The 16,288-nt window shown below is 51.3% G+C and overlaps 7 protein-coding genes across 7 annotated transcripts; 2 read left to right on the forward strand and 5 right to left on the reverse strand.

The window, feature by feature from the left end:
* Positions 1-282: 282 nt before the first annotated feature.
* N7496_004297 (H3 histone acetyltransferase RTT109) lies at positions 283-1,938 on the reverse strand (the record flags this gene model as incomplete). Its single annotated transcript, XM_056697228.1, has 1 exon — positions 283-1,938. The coding sequence occupies one exon, from the start codon at positions 1,936-1,938 to the stop codon at positions 283-285; it is 1,656 nt and encodes a 551-aa protein (XP_056559440.1).
* Positions 1,939-3,215: 1,277 nt separating this feature from the next.
* N7496_004298 (uncharacterized protein) lies at positions 3,216-4,505 on the reverse strand (the record flags this gene model as incomplete). Its single annotated transcript, XM_056697229.1, has 6 exons — positions 3,216-3,765; positions 3,821-3,948; positions 4,004-4,065; positions 4,119-4,150; positions 4,225-4,244; positions 4,341-4,505. 6 exons carry the CDS (start codon positions 4,503-4,505, stop codon positions 3,216-3,218), a joined length of 957 nt encoding a protein of 318 aa, XP_056559441.1.
* Positions 4,506-4,942: 437 nt separating this feature from the next.
* Positions 4,943-9,804, reverse strand: N7496_004299 (Nuclear pore complex component; the record flags this gene model as incomplete). The annotated part of the gene is made up of 11 exons (XM_056697230.1): positions 4,943-5,458; positions 5,512-6,026; positions 6,089-6,332; positions 6,382-6,735; positions 6,788-7,030; positions 7,082-7,179; positions 7,232-7,850; positions 7,919-8,045; positions 8,498-9,109; positions 9,173-9,373; positions 9,575-9,804. 11 exons carry the CDS (start codon positions 9,802-9,804, stop codon positions 4,943-4,945), a joined length of 3,759 nt encoding a protein of 1,252 aa, XP_056559442.1.
* Positions 9,805-9,996: 192 nt separating this feature from the next.
* Positions 9,997-12,002, forward strand: N7496_004300 (uncharacterized protein; the record flags this gene model as incomplete). Its single annotated transcript, XM_056697231.1, has 4 exons — positions 9,997-10,537; positions 10,594-10,982; positions 11,165-11,842; positions 11,907-12,002. The coding sequence occupies 4 exons, from the start codon at positions 9,997-9,999 to the stop codon at positions 12,000-12,002; spliced, it is 1,704 nt and encodes a 567-aa protein (XP_056559443.1).
* Positions 12,003-12,266: 264 nt separating this feature from the next.
* N7496_004301 (uncharacterized protein) lies at positions 12,267-13,402 on the reverse strand (the record flags this gene model as incomplete). Its single annotated transcript, XM_056697232.1, has 2 exons — positions 12,267-13,240; positions 13,309-13,402. 2 exons carry the CDS (start codon positions 13,400-13,402, stop codon positions 12,267-12,269), a joined length of 1,068 nt encoding a protein of 355 aa, XP_056559444.1.
* Positions 13,403-13,623: 221 nt separating this feature from the next.
* On the forward strand, positions 13,624-14,425 carry N7496_004302 (mitochondrial 54S ribosomal protein bL19m; the record flags this gene model as incomplete). Its single annotated transcript, XM_056697233.1, has 3 exons — positions 13,624-13,819; positions 13,885-14,266; positions 14,341-14,425. The coding sequence occupies 3 exons, from the start codon at positions 13,624-13,626 to the stop codon at positions 14,423-14,425; spliced, it is 663 nt and encodes a 220-aa protein (XP_056559445.1).
* Positions 14,426-14,877: 452 nt separating this feature from the next.
* Positions 14,878-15,975, reverse strand: N7496_004303 (uncharacterized protein; the record flags this gene model as incomplete). Its single annotated transcript, XM_056697234.1, has 1 exon — positions 14,878-15,975. One exon carries the CDS (start codon positions 15,973-15,975, stop codon positions 14,878-14,880), a length of 1,098 nt encoding a protein of 365 aa, XP_056559446.1.
* Positions 15,976-16,288: the final 313 nt, after the last annotated feature.

The raw sequence follows: 16,288 nt of genomic DNA on the forward strand, positions 1-16,288 counted from the left end.
TGATAAAATAGAATCAATTAGTCTAGAGATTTCAATTTTATGGCCACGTCATAACGTTCGAATGAGCAATTGGCCCATTCTTCGAAGTAGTAACAACTTACCCTACGCCATCTACTTCATGAGCATACGAATACGAAGTAAGAAACCTGAACCAGTGATAGAGAAAGATGCTATATTCCTGGTATATTCTCCACGTATTTTGTTGTTGATATTTAAATAATAAACTCCTCCCCGAAACTCCCAACCCCCAGAATGGCGAAGACCAGCCCCAATGATAATATCTTAGGTCTTCTTCTTTTTCCGAACCAAGCCTGCGCCGAGCACATTTACAGCAGCTGGCTGCGACGCAGTCGATTCGGAGCTGCCTGAACCACTTGCTTGTGCTATGATTGCCTCGTTCGCATCCTTCTTTCCGTCATCGCCCTCTGGCTTCTTCCGTTTGCGAATCAGTCCGCTATCGAGAAGATTGTTTATTGCGACAGGCTGCTTGGAATTATCCTGTGGACTATGGGTACCCGTTACCCGTTTGCCCCAGGTCAATTGATCTGCGAGTAAGGCGACTTGGTCGACATAAGACTTTGTACTGGCCACAATTTCTTCTGTGTCGTAGAAATGGTCAAGTACCCCGTCCATCATCTTTTTGTAGTCTGCTTCATTCAGCACGACGTCTCCGCGCCCCGCTTCTGGCCAATAAAATGGAACCGCGTTCGTTGACTGAAGCTCTGCTGACGATACAGCTGGGTGCTCGAAGGCAGTCGCTGGGACAGTTTGCAGCTTAGCAGATGCTTCGGTGGCCTCAACGTCCACCTTCGTCTCAGCCCCAGCCTCTTCTGTCTTCGACTTGCTAGCATCCTCCTGTGACTGGTGCTCGGCGGACGAGGATTCGGAAATCTTCGCCACAGCTGATGATGTGACTGCACCAGATAAGTTGCCGGTCTGGCTTGCCATGGTGGTAGTATTCATGAGACCTGGCGGATTGATAACCAGCCACAGGAACCCGACCAGCCGACCGGCCGAGCATTCCTGACGGAAAGACATCATCTCCCAAAATTGATCGAGGGACTTGACACTCTTCCACTGGCCGGTACTAGGAGGTGCATTCTCCCCCTCTGCAGGCTCGGGAAGTTCATCATCAAGGTCAATCAGGAATCGCGTCTTAGGGTCATCCGGAAGCCTTGGTACAAGACAGCGCGGCGGAGCTGATGGGTCGCGACACATTTGCTGAAGTGGATAGCTGGCAAGCCATCGTGGCCGATCTTGAGGATCAGATTTGGCAGAAGGGGGGAAAAAGTTGCGTGTCTCGAAGCGGTCGCAACCCGGTACGATCAAGTACGCAGTGGCGGACGCCGTAGCTGCTTCAGCAGTCGCGTGAGTTTTCGAGTCCTTTGAGACTGACTCGGGTTCATGTTCGCGAAGAATTGGATCGACGGCGCGACACCACCACTTGATCAGGCCCCGGTCGTCTAGGACGTGCTTCTCGGCATTCTCGATACTGCCAGGGAAAAGGTATTGATCCTGAGCACGAGCGAACAAGGAGACCACCAGGCGAACTCCTGGTCGCTGGTGAGAACGCGCTAAATATGATAGAAAAGTATTTGAGACGAGTCTCAACACAGAGACTTTCTGTGGCAGTTTCAATAGGTGTAGAAATCCGGTGGAGTCGGCCTTCGAAACAAAGATAGTTGTCAGGTGGGCCGTGTTATAGACCAGCACCTCCATTCCAAATACGATGATCTCTGCTCCATCATGCTCGGAGGACTCAATTGAGACCGATAGGAAATGATTTTCGCAGAACGTTGACTCGGCATCCTGGCCGGGCGCAGCCGCAAAGAGAGCAGTGGAAGGGGCTGGAGTTGAAGAGACATGGCGGACAGTCACCTCGGCGCCGGTGGGGATCACCTTGGCCAAGAGATCTGCCAGATCACCACCCGGAGCCATCGTGCGCCAATACCCAATTAGATTTTGCTAAGGGCGAGGTTGGAGGAAAGTGAACGCGGATCTTCGACGGCGTTGTGATTTTGCCCTGTCATCGCTGGTCACGTGCCAGTTACCATAACAAAGGCCCTTGAAGCAGTATAGTCGATAGTGTCGGTCTCATGTCACGAGACATCATGAAATATGAGCTCTGAACTGTGAAATCTGATGAAGCGTAGTAAACTGAAGGAAATGTGGATAACATGGAAGTTTCCGGCGAGTGGTCCCCTGCTCACGCTATAGGACATGCTGAACTAGGAAGCCGAATATCATTTGAGGCATGATATGAGAGCTTCATGTGGAATAATATAAAGATCTATGCATTCCCAGAGCCATAGTTGAGTCTAGAAGCCTCATGATATCAAGCGAAAGTATTAACTCTCGTTTGTGTATAGTGTACATCTTCCACATCTCTTTCCATGCGTACATTTGGAAGTTGCGAGATGGAGATGGACCTTCTTCGTCCACATCTTCACCATCTCTCACTTCAAAACTTAATCAAAGACTCTCTGTCATCTTGAAAGACATTAAACCCTTCGGTATTCTTCAAACCCGAGTAAGGAAACTCACTTGAGGCAAGTGACGACTACGGAAAACCGGGATACTGACGAGGACTACCTTAGAACCACCATTTCCCGACCCAAAAAATCCAACAAACTGTAGTGAGTTGCAGAAACCTCCTACATGTCGTATGACAAGTACGCCAGGTACGAAAAGTACTATGGCAAATACGACAAGTGGGACGAGTCGCGATTCCGATGGGATGGTGAGTTGCTCCTATATACCGAGAACACCCAGCTTACCGAGGGGAGAACGAGATGCTAATGTGCAGAATGAGTGGATATAGAAAAAAATATGCCAAACAAATGCACGCAGCTACAGGTTCGCTATAGCTGTGGGCATACCCTCGGCGGCGAGTTCATCAAGTGTGCCCGTCATATTGATATCGAGGACGAACGTTGCTCCAACCGATACATCCACTTCATCGAGGCTAAGCAGTCGACACACAAATGCCGCCTTTGCCTTAGATCGGGATGAACAATATCAGTGAGATATCAACTCCTATCAAGGCGTTAAGAGGAACAAATAGTTCTGAGCGCTGGTGTTGAGGCGTCGATATGCACATAGGCGCTACAGGAGTTCAAGATTCCCCGTTTGAATTTAACATATTATTTTCAAATCTGACTCTCGTCGTACATGTAGATGAAGCATAATATACAGTGACTAGTTCGTCGGCTCGCCTAAAATTGCGCAACAACAGCATCGAGGTCATCGGCATTCAGTAGGGTCACCCCCTCACGCAGGAGTGTTCGCCAAACAAGATTCCGCTGGCGAACCGGCCAGGAAGGTGTATTCCAATACCTCGCGCCAATACCCCGCTTGTTCGCAGTCGCAATCTGATCCCGAAGGGCCTTGAGCTGATCCTCGTCCAGGATCGGATCTGTATCCCTAGTGATCTTGCCAACAGCCTCTGCGAAATTTGTAGACGCGATGGGAGAAACCAAGCCGGTGATATCGGAGTACTTGGGATCATTGAGATGTGCCAGAGGTGCGTCAAAGAAGTAGTCACGGTCCGCAACAGAGGCAACCATATCTAACGGGGTATCGCCAGTACCGATGACAGTGACGGGTCCGTTGATCAAATTCTTACCACCCTCCAGTGTAGTAAGATAGCCTCTCTCCCGCAAAGGTTCCAAAGCTTCGATGACGGCTTGGAAAGTATCATGACCCGATGTTTTGACGTCGATGAAGAAGTAAAGTGTCTGGTCGGGTGTTGTGTCCCAAACGCCACTTTGTGTCAAAGTGTTAGTTCCCCGAGAGCAGATATTATGGAGGGGCTTCTCACTTTCTCGTAGGCGAGGTGACAAATGGGCTCTTTGGGTTTTGACGTTCTAGGATGTCTAGAATCGGGTTGATGTAGAGGGATTCGAGTGTCCGCTCATGAGTCAAAGCAGATTGATCATGTCCGACCTTCTACCATTAGCGATAGCTCGGAATAGTCGGATGAATCTTATTTCATGAAACGCACATATAGGGTTCCATTGTATAGCCAGACGTCAGCTTCGGTTGAAGTGCAACCCTTGGATAATCCTACAAGCGATGGCGTCAATGGGGGTCTGCATAGCAAAGGGGGCAAGTCTTACCGGTGTAGAAAGGCCTCTCTCGCCAATAGTCACTTATTGTGAGGTTAGCATTTAAGTATAGAAACACTCAAGCGTAATAGGTGAACAAGCTAGAAGACGTTCTTACTTATGGGAGTGAACCGGGATCTAGCATTGACGTTAGTTTAGAGTTCCAAGTAGACGGCCGACCGTGGAAGACACGAATTAGAGGGATTCTTGAACAGCACCATAGGGATAACTCACTGGTAGTAGATCCCTGGTAATATCGGTTGGATAGCCATAGTCCCTGCTAAGATGTGTGTTCTTCAAGATACTCTGCAGACCCGAGGTGATCTGGCCGATGACAGGGTCTGGGCCCGAAACGAGCACGACGATGACTGTCAATATTAATACAAGTGGAGATATCATAGCTCCGAAACGAGTGAAATCAAATGAGTACGATCATGAGAATGTAATTCATCGAAAGATCTTAGCACTTCTTTCGTTCCCCGATGGATGGTGGCAGGAAAGAGGTGCTGCGAACGCGATCGGGGGAGGGAGGCGGAACGCGCCATGTGCACGTGTTTGAAGGTTGCTCATTCCCAGTGTTCAGCCACATCAGCCGACGAACAACGGAGATTTGATATCAACGATGAGCTCGGGAGTAAATTAGTTTCTACACATATTACTTTACTACTGCAAATAGGAATGAACGGTTCATCGAGAGCGGTTAATCAATAACGCCTTAAAAAGACATCCAAGGTATCGATACAAAGAAACAGGCAAAATGAAGAGGACATTCAGAAACAGTTCATATCGTGCAAGCGATTCTATGTACGTCGTGGAATCCTTCACTCAACACTGCCTCAAACTTCCCGTACGCTTGGGGAGGCACCACTTGCAGATTCTTGGGACACCGAGTTGCGGCCCCGGAGACTGAGGTTTCCAATGCGCTGGACCAGGTTGCTGCCCACAGCATCAACGGCACCCTTGGGTGCAAGTAAGGTAGGGCCTTGAGCGGCCGCTTCTTGCACCCTGAAGAGTCGAATAGCAGTACCGTTCCAGACACCGACAGTGCCTGGAGTAGCGCCCGCGGCAGAACCAACGACCATCTCGCTGGAGAAGATGAAGCCCCAGAGGAGCGATTCATACCAACCCATTGAAAGCGCCGACCATTCGAAAGATTGGGCACGAACAGGCGTAGGATCTGAAATGATGCTGGTGACTTGGGGCTCCTCGGCGAAAGACGGCAGGTTGTGGATCAGAGTGCGTGCTTCAGGGCTAGATGTAGCTTGCAGAGCTGCGTCGGGAATGTGTGGCGCGATGGCGGAGATGAGGGTTAGAATAGTGTGAAGAGGAAGCTCTGGCAACCAGGACTCGAGCTGGGATTGTATGTTAGCATCTATACCGCCATTCAATATCTGTAATAACTTACCCAAGCCACTGTCGGCGTGAAACCAGTCGACGATACAGAGAACAAGGCAGACATGCTGGTCTGGCTGGTCATGCTGTTCTGTCGCGAGAAAGAAGGCCGTCCAGCCGGTAGTTTACCGCGCGCCTTCTCGGAGATGCCCCTAATTTGAGAGCCAGTCTCATCCACTGTTGAGGCAAACGAAGGCCTGCGGGAGGTCTGAGCGGACGGTGAGGATTGGGAAGGTGTACGTTGATCTCCCTCTTCTGCCTCGTCGTCAGAATCGTCATCTCCAATAGCAAATGCGCTGTTCTCCTCTGGGATGCGCGTCAGCGGCGATCTAGCACCCGAAGGAGCATGGAGATCTTCTTCAGAGTGGGAAAGCGTGGGACTGGTAACCAGGTCACCCGACGTGTCTCCAGCTTTGCGCTTTTCTCTCTGGCGTTCGATTTCTTGCTGTCCGCTTTCCAGTGTGAATGCCCGGACGGCTTCAAATCGATCCTTGTATTTAAGGACCGCGTAAACAAGGTACGGGTTTTCTGCATTGGTTAGCACAGTGAAATGCAATCGAGGATAAACTTGGCTTCCTCCAAGAACGTACCAGTGAAGCCATGCTCAAGAACTGCATTAATAAAGTCAAGCAATGATGCTAGAAGAGTGTGGTTTGTCTCATTGGCCAGCAGGAAACTTGGTGCAGACATTGAAGAGAAAAGCTGAATCACCTTGGAACAGGCGCTCGGGGACATATGCTTGATATGAGGGGCAACATTGTTGAGGATAATGAGAAGCGCCGGATAGACGGTATCCAGATTTCCCTTGCTGGTAGTCATGAGGGTTTGAATTGACTGTGATAATTAGCATACTGCAATGCAGGGGTAAGTGAATCGACCATACCATGATGAGATAATCGGCATAACTGCCACGGAACTTGAGGAGCCGGATAGATTGCGGTAAGGTTTCTTGTGCCTCAAACTTCATATTTAGGCTCTTTCCGAAGTTTGGCTCCGCACTCATGGTTTGAAGAATGAAGATGCAGAGCCGCACAACTCCTTGCTTGGACGGCTCTGTCCTGTATTCCATGGCATAGAAGACGCATAGAATCAAAAAGTCGTGTGAGCGATTAGAGTCGATGATGAATGATCGGAATCGCTTGTTGCATTGCAATGTCTCCCAGAAAAGAATCAATATCTCTGGGGCCCATTTGACCGATCTTTGGCTCCCAGGAAGATATGAAGTTGTGGCTTGCATCTATTGCATGGTTAGTACTAGGCACAAGGCAGTCTCAATGGCTAACGCATACAGGCTGATTCAGAATCCTTGTCATCCCATCCACCAGGAATTGGAAGTCTTGGGGCCTGTGCAATCTTCCGAAGTAATGGCGATAGTAGTTCTTTGGTGGAGCACCACGGCCATCTTCTGGAATCGGATATAGGAGGAGAACGAGGAGAAGTTGCAAGCAATAGATCACCAGGATTTGCTTGGGATCCTTCCACACGACGTGGTCATAGGGGACGCGCCATGCTGCCGGGTTATATTTCATAGCCTAGGGGTAGATTAGCCTCCGTCGGATGGCTCCAACGCAAATTGAACATACCGTATTCAGGAGAGAACACAAAAGCGTCAGCACGGATTGCTTATCTTGGCAAGTGGTGATATAGGTAATGGCCTTGACACCTTGCACGGGCAGTGTGTCTAGTATGGTCAGCTAAGCGTTCCTGGTAACCTCCATGCAGACAGCACTCACTCGATGGCAGATACATTGCCTTTCCAGTCATTGTCAGCAGTAGTCGTAGAACCTCGCACCGGTTGTTCTCCAGGGTCTTGTTCGATCCCATCGCCGTGTTACAGCCAACACCACTTTGCCAGATCGAGTATGAAATCTTACTCTTCGCAGTCGGAAGCACTGGGATAGTGAAATCTGCGAAGAACAGGAGGTCAAGCAGCGTGTCGATAAGCTCCTCCGCCAGAGGCTTTACATCCTCATATTCCTCTGCGCGCGGGGACAGCCCATCCTGCTGATCCGGCTGCGCTTCATCGAACAGAACTTCCCCAGCGATTTGTGCCTGTCGAGTCTTCTTCCTGCGACGCGCCCAGAAGAACTTCTCTTCCCAATCCTCCAGGTGTTCGGCTTCATAGACGAAGGGGAGCAAGCGAGTGAGGATTCGAATGCAGTTGAGCACATCGCGCTCCGGGGCAAGGTCTGGGTCTGGAAAGGAGGGATGATTCTTGAGTACTATCAGTCGAGATGAGACTGAAAGTAACAGGGTTTCGAAGTTGGATAAGGCATGGTCGCGCGTTCGGCGGATGTCAGCTGGCGTGAATAAGCTGAAGACGTCCTCTGTAGATTCAGGGAGTTCCCAGAACTTGAATAGAATCAGTATCAGTAGTTCAAGAGGTCTATAGCCTAGTGTTTCGTCTTCCAACAACTTACTCTCGTCCAGTAGGGGTCGTCTGCGGGGATCTCCTTCTCCTCCGACAGGCGGAAGATGCCCTGCTTAAAGACAAGCTTTGACTCCGAGGCCCCCATTGCTGAAGAGACCGGTCGCTCACAGCGAGAGCTTCATGTAGAAGATCAGCAGCAGGGCCCGAGATTGTCGAGAGTTCGTGTTGCCTGTTATCGCCGTGCACTGTTGGTAGTTACGTGGGTTCCTGGTGCGGAGTCTTGGCCAGAACCAGCTTGGCCTGCCGAGCCCGCCTAAACAAGGTTGTATGGTGACTTGCTGCCACAATCCCCACATGCCCTCTGTCCACGCTTGATAAAATAATGGATTACTTGAATACGATGTTGCTTCCTGGATCTATCGCCTCCTGTCATTTAGGGCTTCCACCTCGTTTGCTATGGGGACGTAGTGATGATGTGGTGTTCCCATGGCAGTTATACATCATGATTCGGGAAAAGAGGGCGTAATTATTTCAATATTCATTTCAGTACTGAAGACCCGCTCAAACCCATAATTCAAAATGCAACTCCGAATCGCGCCGCCAATGATACAGACAAAATGACTATCACATAGCGCCGTTGCTAGCAGATAGCCTCCGGCTTCTTTCGTAGAGCCACTTGTTGCTCACACCCAAGCTGCGGCGTTTTCCACTAAGCGGAGAAGGTGTGCTAGGTCCAATACTAGACATGCCGGACATGGTGGACATGTTAGACAGGGTGGATTCCCCGAACGAGTTGCTTCGAGCCAGAGGGGACGAGGACCCAATGCTCAGTCTCCGACCCGATTCTCGGCCTCCAGTCGCGACAGCCTTATTAAACAAGGGGCTCGATGCTGGAGAGAATGGCGTTCCAGAGGAAACGCGGCGGTCTGTATAGGTAGGGGTTGAGGACAATGGAGAGGTGGCTTGGCGACTCGCGCTGACAGGGCTTGCTTTGCGCGAAGTGGACAGGCGGTAACGGGGTGGGGTAACGTAGGTAGTTCCGGGAGTAGCAGGAGGCGCCGCGCCGGGGTCCAGGCCCAAGAGTGCACGTTGGGTAGGGGTGAGCGGGATATCAGAGAGGTCATCCTTTGGCTTGAAGAGAGGGTACAGAGCCAGGAGAATATTGAAGAGCAGAAGCGCCTGCAGAAGGAACAAAGGGAGGTGGTGGTAGACCGGGTCACTGTCGTAGATGCGACGAGCGCTGTTGAGAGACCAGTTAGCACTGACAGTCCAAGCGAAACATCTACGAATAGCTAGGACTTACTATGACTTCAATGTACCCCCGAACACCCAGGTCGAGATCAGAGTGGCTCCATTCCAGACCACGCTCCGCAGGTTCTTATCATTGAATGTTGCAGCATTCTGGCGTCGCACAACCTCACTCAGTTGAGGATGGCGCCATTTGCCTGGGGTGCCTGGCCCCTCCGAGGCGGGAGTTGCGACAGGCGCAGCGGCAGGCGCAGCTCTGGGTGTAGAGGGAAGTGATTGCGTAGCCATGGATCGCAATTGAATGGGAATGCAGGCAGATAACGTGGGGTCGCAAGGAAGAGCAAAAAACAACAGAGGGACTGTAGCTTGTGATCAGTACAAGGTCGTCTTGAGTACTTGAGCAGGACACGGGGGGAGAAAACGTAGCTTAAAGACGGAGATTTGGGGTGGGACTTACCTGAACTGCGAGGGAGAAGGAGAGGTGTAAAGATTCACACTGGCATTGGCATCGCCTTCAAGAGAAGTGTCGTTCAGAAGATCATGCCTCAGGAGATGTTTTGATGGTCGCAAGTGGCTAGGATCAGCGAAGAAACAGACGCCGCCGCGCGCGTCAAGATTAAACGCCGGTTTTTTGGTTGACCCGACCCGCCGCCTCTTCCGCCTCCCGCGGGACCCCTCAAACGTCATCGTGTTATCTGGAGGTGATTGTTGTTGACATCCTTACAGCTGTGGGTGATCACACGACATTCGACAATCCTGATTGCGGGAACCGTTCACCCCGTATTGCGGATTGATAGTGCCGCGGCTTTTCGACTTTGGGAATTCAACCCACCACCTTTCGACAGTTCCCTACGCCCCGGTTACCATCAATTAGCCGACATGGCCAACCAGGCTCCAATTCTGGAGAAGCTGGACGCAGCACTGTCCGAGCTGCTTGCAGACTGGAACATCTACACCACCTTATTTGCTGGAATTATTGCTGCATATGCTATCTATTCCGTCGTTTCAAACAAGGACCCCGATGTCCATCCGTTCCTACTAGCTCGTCAATCCACCGCATCCCCCATCCGGCAGACCGGCGAGTCGGCAACCTACCGCAGTCTTGAGACCCCATATGGATTCCCTCTCCGACAAGGATTGAACGTGAAAGACCCGGGAGCTCCCAAGTGGACTGCCGGTCGACGGGGTGATCTGCGCGATATCTGGAAGACCGCTGTCCGTGGAGCTCTGAATGAAGATGGTACCACCTCTGGAAAACAGGGCAAAATCTACACAGTCCTTGGCAAGAACGCTGTCGAACACTCGCTGCCTCAGGTTACACAGGAGATCAATGTGATCGGCCGTCACCTCCAAAAGGCCGAGGTGAAGACCGTTGCCGTTTGCCTGACCGACTCTATCGAGCTACTGGCTGCTATTTTTGGTATGACTCGCCTTGCTAGACCTATATTGACGGTAGACTAATCCATGATACTATAGCTGGCTCCTTCTACGGATTCAAGATTGTCCTCATTCCCCACAACCTGCCCGCAGAGACCCTGTCGAGCTACCTGCAGAATGCCAAGGTTGACGCTCTCATTGCCGAGGCCGGTTCAATGGACCTTGCCCTCGTCACAAAGACGAACAAGCAAGTTTCCGTCGTTATTTGGGTCGCTAAGTATGGAAACCGTCACATGGATTGGCATGAAGTGCCTAAGGATGTCAAGGGTACTCTCAGGGTTGCTGTCTGGCATGAGTTGGCGGAGGAAGGCAGAGACCTCGCTGGCTTCGATGTCCCCGATTATGATCCTACGACACCTGCCCCTGCTGTCAATACTGTTTGGCCTTCTGGGTCCAAGGCTGGCGATTTTATTGATTTCAAGCAAGAGGTGAGAGAAGATTTCCCCAAAAATCACATTCGGTCACACGAGCCCTACGCTTGGATTGAAGTGGGCGGCTTGATGCCTCTTTGATCAACAAAATATTCACTTGGTGCCCCCGAATCCGGACGAGTGTGGCCTTATAAACCTGCATGTCGCACCGTGAATAAAATATCTAACTTGTGGTATAGAATCTCGTGGCAGCCATCAGTGCTCTGGGCTCCGCACTCCCTCGGAACCAGCGTTTCACCTCTTCCGACCTTGTCCTCTCCATCGATTCCCTCTCTCGCTCGTACCCTCTCTGCCAAATTTTCAATGCCATGTACTCGAATGCTTCGATTGCCTTGAACTCGGTTGCTGGTGAAAATGTCGACTTTGCCTTGGCCACCCAAGGCGTGTCCCCAACAGTGATCATTGCATCTTCACGAACCATGTCTGAATACCACGACAGTGTCATGAAACCCCACACCGGCCTGATCTCTTCTTTGGGCCGTTGGGTGCAGGCTCGGACTCTGGATGCAGGCAACATGCCATCCCAAAACTTCTTCGGCCGTCTTGCGCAAGTTGGACCGACTGCAGAGCTTTCACTGGAAAAGTTGCGCCTGCTCTGTATCTCTCATCGTGTCGATGCCGATGCCTCGGTGCGCCTGACCTCAGAGCAGCTGACAGACCTCCGTATCTACATGGGCGCTCGCATTGTGTATGCTCTAACTGGACCCGGCATTGCCGGTGCTATCGCCCAGACCAATGTTTTCGACTACAGGGATCTCAGTGGCCCAAGCCACTTTGGAAGTCCTCTCAGCAGCACGGAAATTACCTTGACTGGCGTTTCTGAGAACCAGGCATCCGAGGAGATCCCGGAGGGTCAGGTGAGTCTTCCACTTCAAACTCCTATCGCCTATTCACTCCAGCTAATGTTTACATTTTTCGTAGATATCGGTGGCCGGTCCTGCTGTTGTGGACGGCAAAACTACTCTTTCAGTACGAGGACGCATCGGCACGGACAACACCCTGGAATTGAGCGCCTGAAGCTATCACCTGTAGATAGTACAAGACAGCCCCTCTTAGTCCAGCGTCTTTGTTGCATTTTCGGTTCTTTTCAAGACCATAAAATCGATGGATGGCTAACGGCCATCTTTATCACGCGAACATAGCCATTGTATCACCCAGCGTGATCATTTTCGGCGAGTAATTCAAAGTTAATTTAGTTGAAATACAATGTTGGCTCCAATGTCGAAATAAAAGTAATATACACATGCAAGTAGTCTCCCCCTCTATCCTCGGACCCGGCGGTTATGCGTTAAGAACGGAGCGCACAGATTCCTGAACGGAAGCCTGCTCCACACCGTCCGCAAAACTCTCCAGCTCGGCCTTGGCCTCAGCCAGGCACGCCGTCACGGAGTCATGGAGGGCCTTGTCCAGAGCCAATCCGTGGATTGAAAGGCTCAACCGCAATCCATTGTAGACAGAAACGATCTGCTGGGCCCGCTCCGATGCAGAGCTAACTTCAGCCGCAATCTCGCTTTGCTCCTTGAAAACAGGCCAGGATACGACCAACTTGCGGGCGTAGCTCAAAACCTCGTTCGCCTGGTCCTTGCCACCAAACTCATTGATCGCACGAGCGGCGCTGAGCTCAAGAAGCGTGCCGATAACGTAGGGCTGGTGCTTGGGGTTCTCGGTCTTGGCGAGAGAGGTGTGCGTCGCAACGTCCTGATCCATCAAATCCACCGCCTGCTTAGCCATGTTGAATGCCTTGGTGACGGCGGGTCCCTTGAAGTCGGCACTTTGCGCAAGAACGTGGATATCGTAGAAGAGGCGTTGCACAACGGTCAAATCGCGAAGGTGGAAGCCGGTGCGGTGGCCCTGGCGGATACACTCCATGATGATGGAGAGCTTGCCTGCAGCACTAGCCTTGCGAACAAGCTGTGCATATCGGTTGTTGTTAAGTCTTAGGTTCGACATGTAGAGACCGCTTAGGAAGGGCACGAGGGCCTTCCATTCGTTGTTCTCAGCAATTAGGCGCAGGGCCTCGTATGCGTCCTTTTTCGTCGGCAATTCGTTGATCTTCATGGGTCGCAATGTGAAGTCTTCCGTCTCGCTAATTGCCACGGTAATGGGCTCGTCCTCTAGTCGCTGCTTGTGCTTCTCCTTGAACATGTTTCGGCGCTGCTGGTTCGGGAGTCCAGATGGGATGAAGCGATCTTCACGGAATTTGTAGAGGAGCTGATCAAGTTCGGGGGAGGAGGTCTGAGAGAAGCTTGGAATTGCTATCGCAGTAAATAATCATCAGCATCTTGGAAGCAAAAATAATTGGGTGTATGGGCTATGATTTTACCTGACTTTGAGGCATAGCCGCGAGTTTGAGAGGCCACGGACTGGCGCATGCTGCTCGACCAGCGGGCAAAGCTGCCCATAGTGAATTGCGCCATATTCTGAACTGGCAAGAATTGACCTTAAAATCGCCCTAAAAACAACAGCGACTCAATGCAACAGGGCGCTTGTCACAGTCCAGAGGTAGAACGCGAGACAAAAGTTGAGGCGGAGAAGAACATCGCCGAACAAAATCGGGGCTTGGCGGAAATTCTGCCGGTCCGTTCCATCCAAAACTCGACTCCGACTTTCTCGCTCTTATCCTCATCCCATCACAACCATGGCGGCTTTACCAACAATGCGGCCACTGGGCTGCTTGAGATCCTTGCTGAAGACCCAGGAGACTATCCAGTCTCAACTGGGTCGCCGGTTCCTCTCAACCGCCTACTCCCAGCGCCCCCAGCGCGTCCCTCTCCCTCAGAATGTCCCCGAACAATTCCTATCACAACTACCAGTTCGCATGCGCCCTGAGAACGGTATGTATTGGATGCAGAAACGATTACTGTGGACACAGTTTGGCTGATGAAATGTTCAATTGCAGCCCCCAAGCCTATCAAGGTCTACACTCCTCCCCCCTCCGCCCGCAAAGCATGCAAAGACCCCGTCGGAAGGGTCACCGAGTCGCAATTGGAAACCCTCGACCCCAAGGGTGAGCGCAAGGCCCTGTTCGACTACCGCCGGAACCCCCGCAGTATCAAGCCCGGTGATATTGTCCGCGTGACATTCAAGAACGGTGACCCATTCAACGGCGTCGTGTTGAGCATCAAGCTCCGCGGAATCGACACTTCCTTCCTGCTCCGTAACGAGCTCACCCGTGTTGCCGTCGAGATGTCGGTGAAGGTCTTCAACCCGAATGTTCAGAGTGTGGAGATTGTCCAGCGTGCGCAGCGCAAGATTCGTCGCGCGAGATTGTACTACATGCGGTTCGTGGATTGCCTGGATAACCCCGACAGTGTTAGCGGTTCGAACATTTTGCTAATTTTTTTTTGTTTCACAGGTCTCGCAAGCACGACCGCCGCAGTGTCGAGAATGTTGTCAATGCCTATATTCGCCAGAAGAGGGCCTTCATGGGCAAGCGGTGATTGTAAGAGTGTCCGGAGCGGTCAATTTAGCATATTTAGGATGTATTATTATTTGTTCATATCCAATCTGTTTCAATATACAATGTCTTCCCATATACAGTTCGATGACTACAATTAGATCAGGCTGCGATTTACTCTTGACTTGACTTGACTTGACTTGGCGCCCGAAACTCTTCATATTTGCCAGTTCGGACGGAATCAACTTCTTCCTCAGCGCTGAGGCTACCGGATACATACCCCGATTAACTAGAATGAGTATACCAGGCCATAAGAAGGGTTGTTGAGAAGAGATTCTATTTTACCCCAAGTGTGCCTATGAAGCTCATCTGTGCTAACTGATGTGTATGTCCAAAATACCTGCCTATGCAACCGCCAAAAAGTCAAATCCGTTATATTTTACTTACCACAGGGTGCATTAATCATCCTGCCTGCTGTCTCGTACCATTCACCATTCAGACCGTAAGACGTCGGGCCTTTAGGTACTCGTAGTCCGGCATCGAGTCCCACACAGCCTTCTCGATAAGTCCGGCCATTTCCTCGCCAAACTCGACCTTCCACTTCGCAGCTTCCGCAGCGATATCAACATTTTCCGGTGCCTTCTCCTTGACAATGCCATTGGAAGCTTCCAGGGTGGACAACATAATAGTTGCAGCTCGTCGATGCATGTCCAGCTCCGCGGCATTAGGAACTTCATCAGCCGAAGCCCAGTTCTGAGACTTTTTATGATCATTGCCTTTCCACTCGAATTGCAAGCACTCCTTGTCGAGCCCGGTCTGATCACAGAGCTTAAGGACGACCTCAGGGCTGTGAATGAGATCGTGCGCATCCACGACTGGTGGCGGAGTCGGCACATCGGGCTGCTCCAAGCACCAGTCATACAGAAGACGCGTCCAGCGGAAGCTCATGTTGGTCAACGAGGAGCCCTTCACGCCGTCTTCATCCATGAATCCCTCTGCTGCGATCTTCTTCATAGAGCGGTACATAGAAGGCCAGGCCAGTGCTGGGTGGCGGATGATGAAAGCCATCTGCCAACTGCGCAGGTACTCGTCCGACAGGAGAGTCTCGTTGAGCTTGGAGTAGGTCCGTGTTGGGCCATATGAATCTGCGATGTCGACTAGAATTTCTTCGGAGAATTCGGGATATTCTTCGCCAGTTGTCACCTTGTGTTGTGCAGCTGGGTTGAAGATCCAGAATGCATGTTCCTTGGCGAACATGACTTTATTCTCATTCTCCGCCCGTCTGGAATAACCTTCCAGTTCGTTCAGACATCGCTGGAGATTAGCCTTGTATTTCTGTTTCTCCTCGGTGGACCAATTGCCTGGCACCTTGGCCATAGTGCCATCCTGGGCGACAGCGGAGAAGGCTGGGTAGAAGAAATAGCCGTTTCGGGGGCTTGTGAGCAGCTGTGGCTGCTTGGAGATATTCAAGATCTTCAAGAGCAGATTGGATGCAGTGCGGGGTACACTGACGAGCAGAAGCCGCTTGGGCGCTGGCGACGTGGAGGTGCCATTGGATGAGCCGTTGACCTGAAGAACGTCGGTCGCTGCCATAGCGCGGATCTAAGAGTAAACGGAAGGATTTAAAGGTGTCGAGGCCAATAAGCTTAACTCGGTATAGAGCAATGAGAGTGCTAGAAAGTGACTACATTCTGGGGGCAGATGGCGTGATTAAATATAAACATCCATCCTTGTGCCAGCTTCGACAACAACCATAGTCGGAGGAATCCGACACTTTTGACACCTCAGACCCCACGGTTACCTACAGCCTCGTCCAATTTCTTTCATTCAGCAACGCAAAAGTATCCATTCCGGACTTGGGCACTGCTGATCGCTGCTGAGAGAGTGGAGCATTAGGCCCGCTGCT

The sequence above is a fragment of the Penicillium cataractarum genome (genome assembly GCF_028827025.1).
Source record: "Penicillium cataractarum strain IBT 29864 chromosome Unknown utg000002l, whole genome shotgun sequence".
Classification (NCBI taxonomy): domain Eukaryota; kingdom Fungi; phylum Ascomycota; class Eurotiomycetes; order Eurotiales; family Aspergillaceae; genus Penicillium; species Penicillium cataractarum.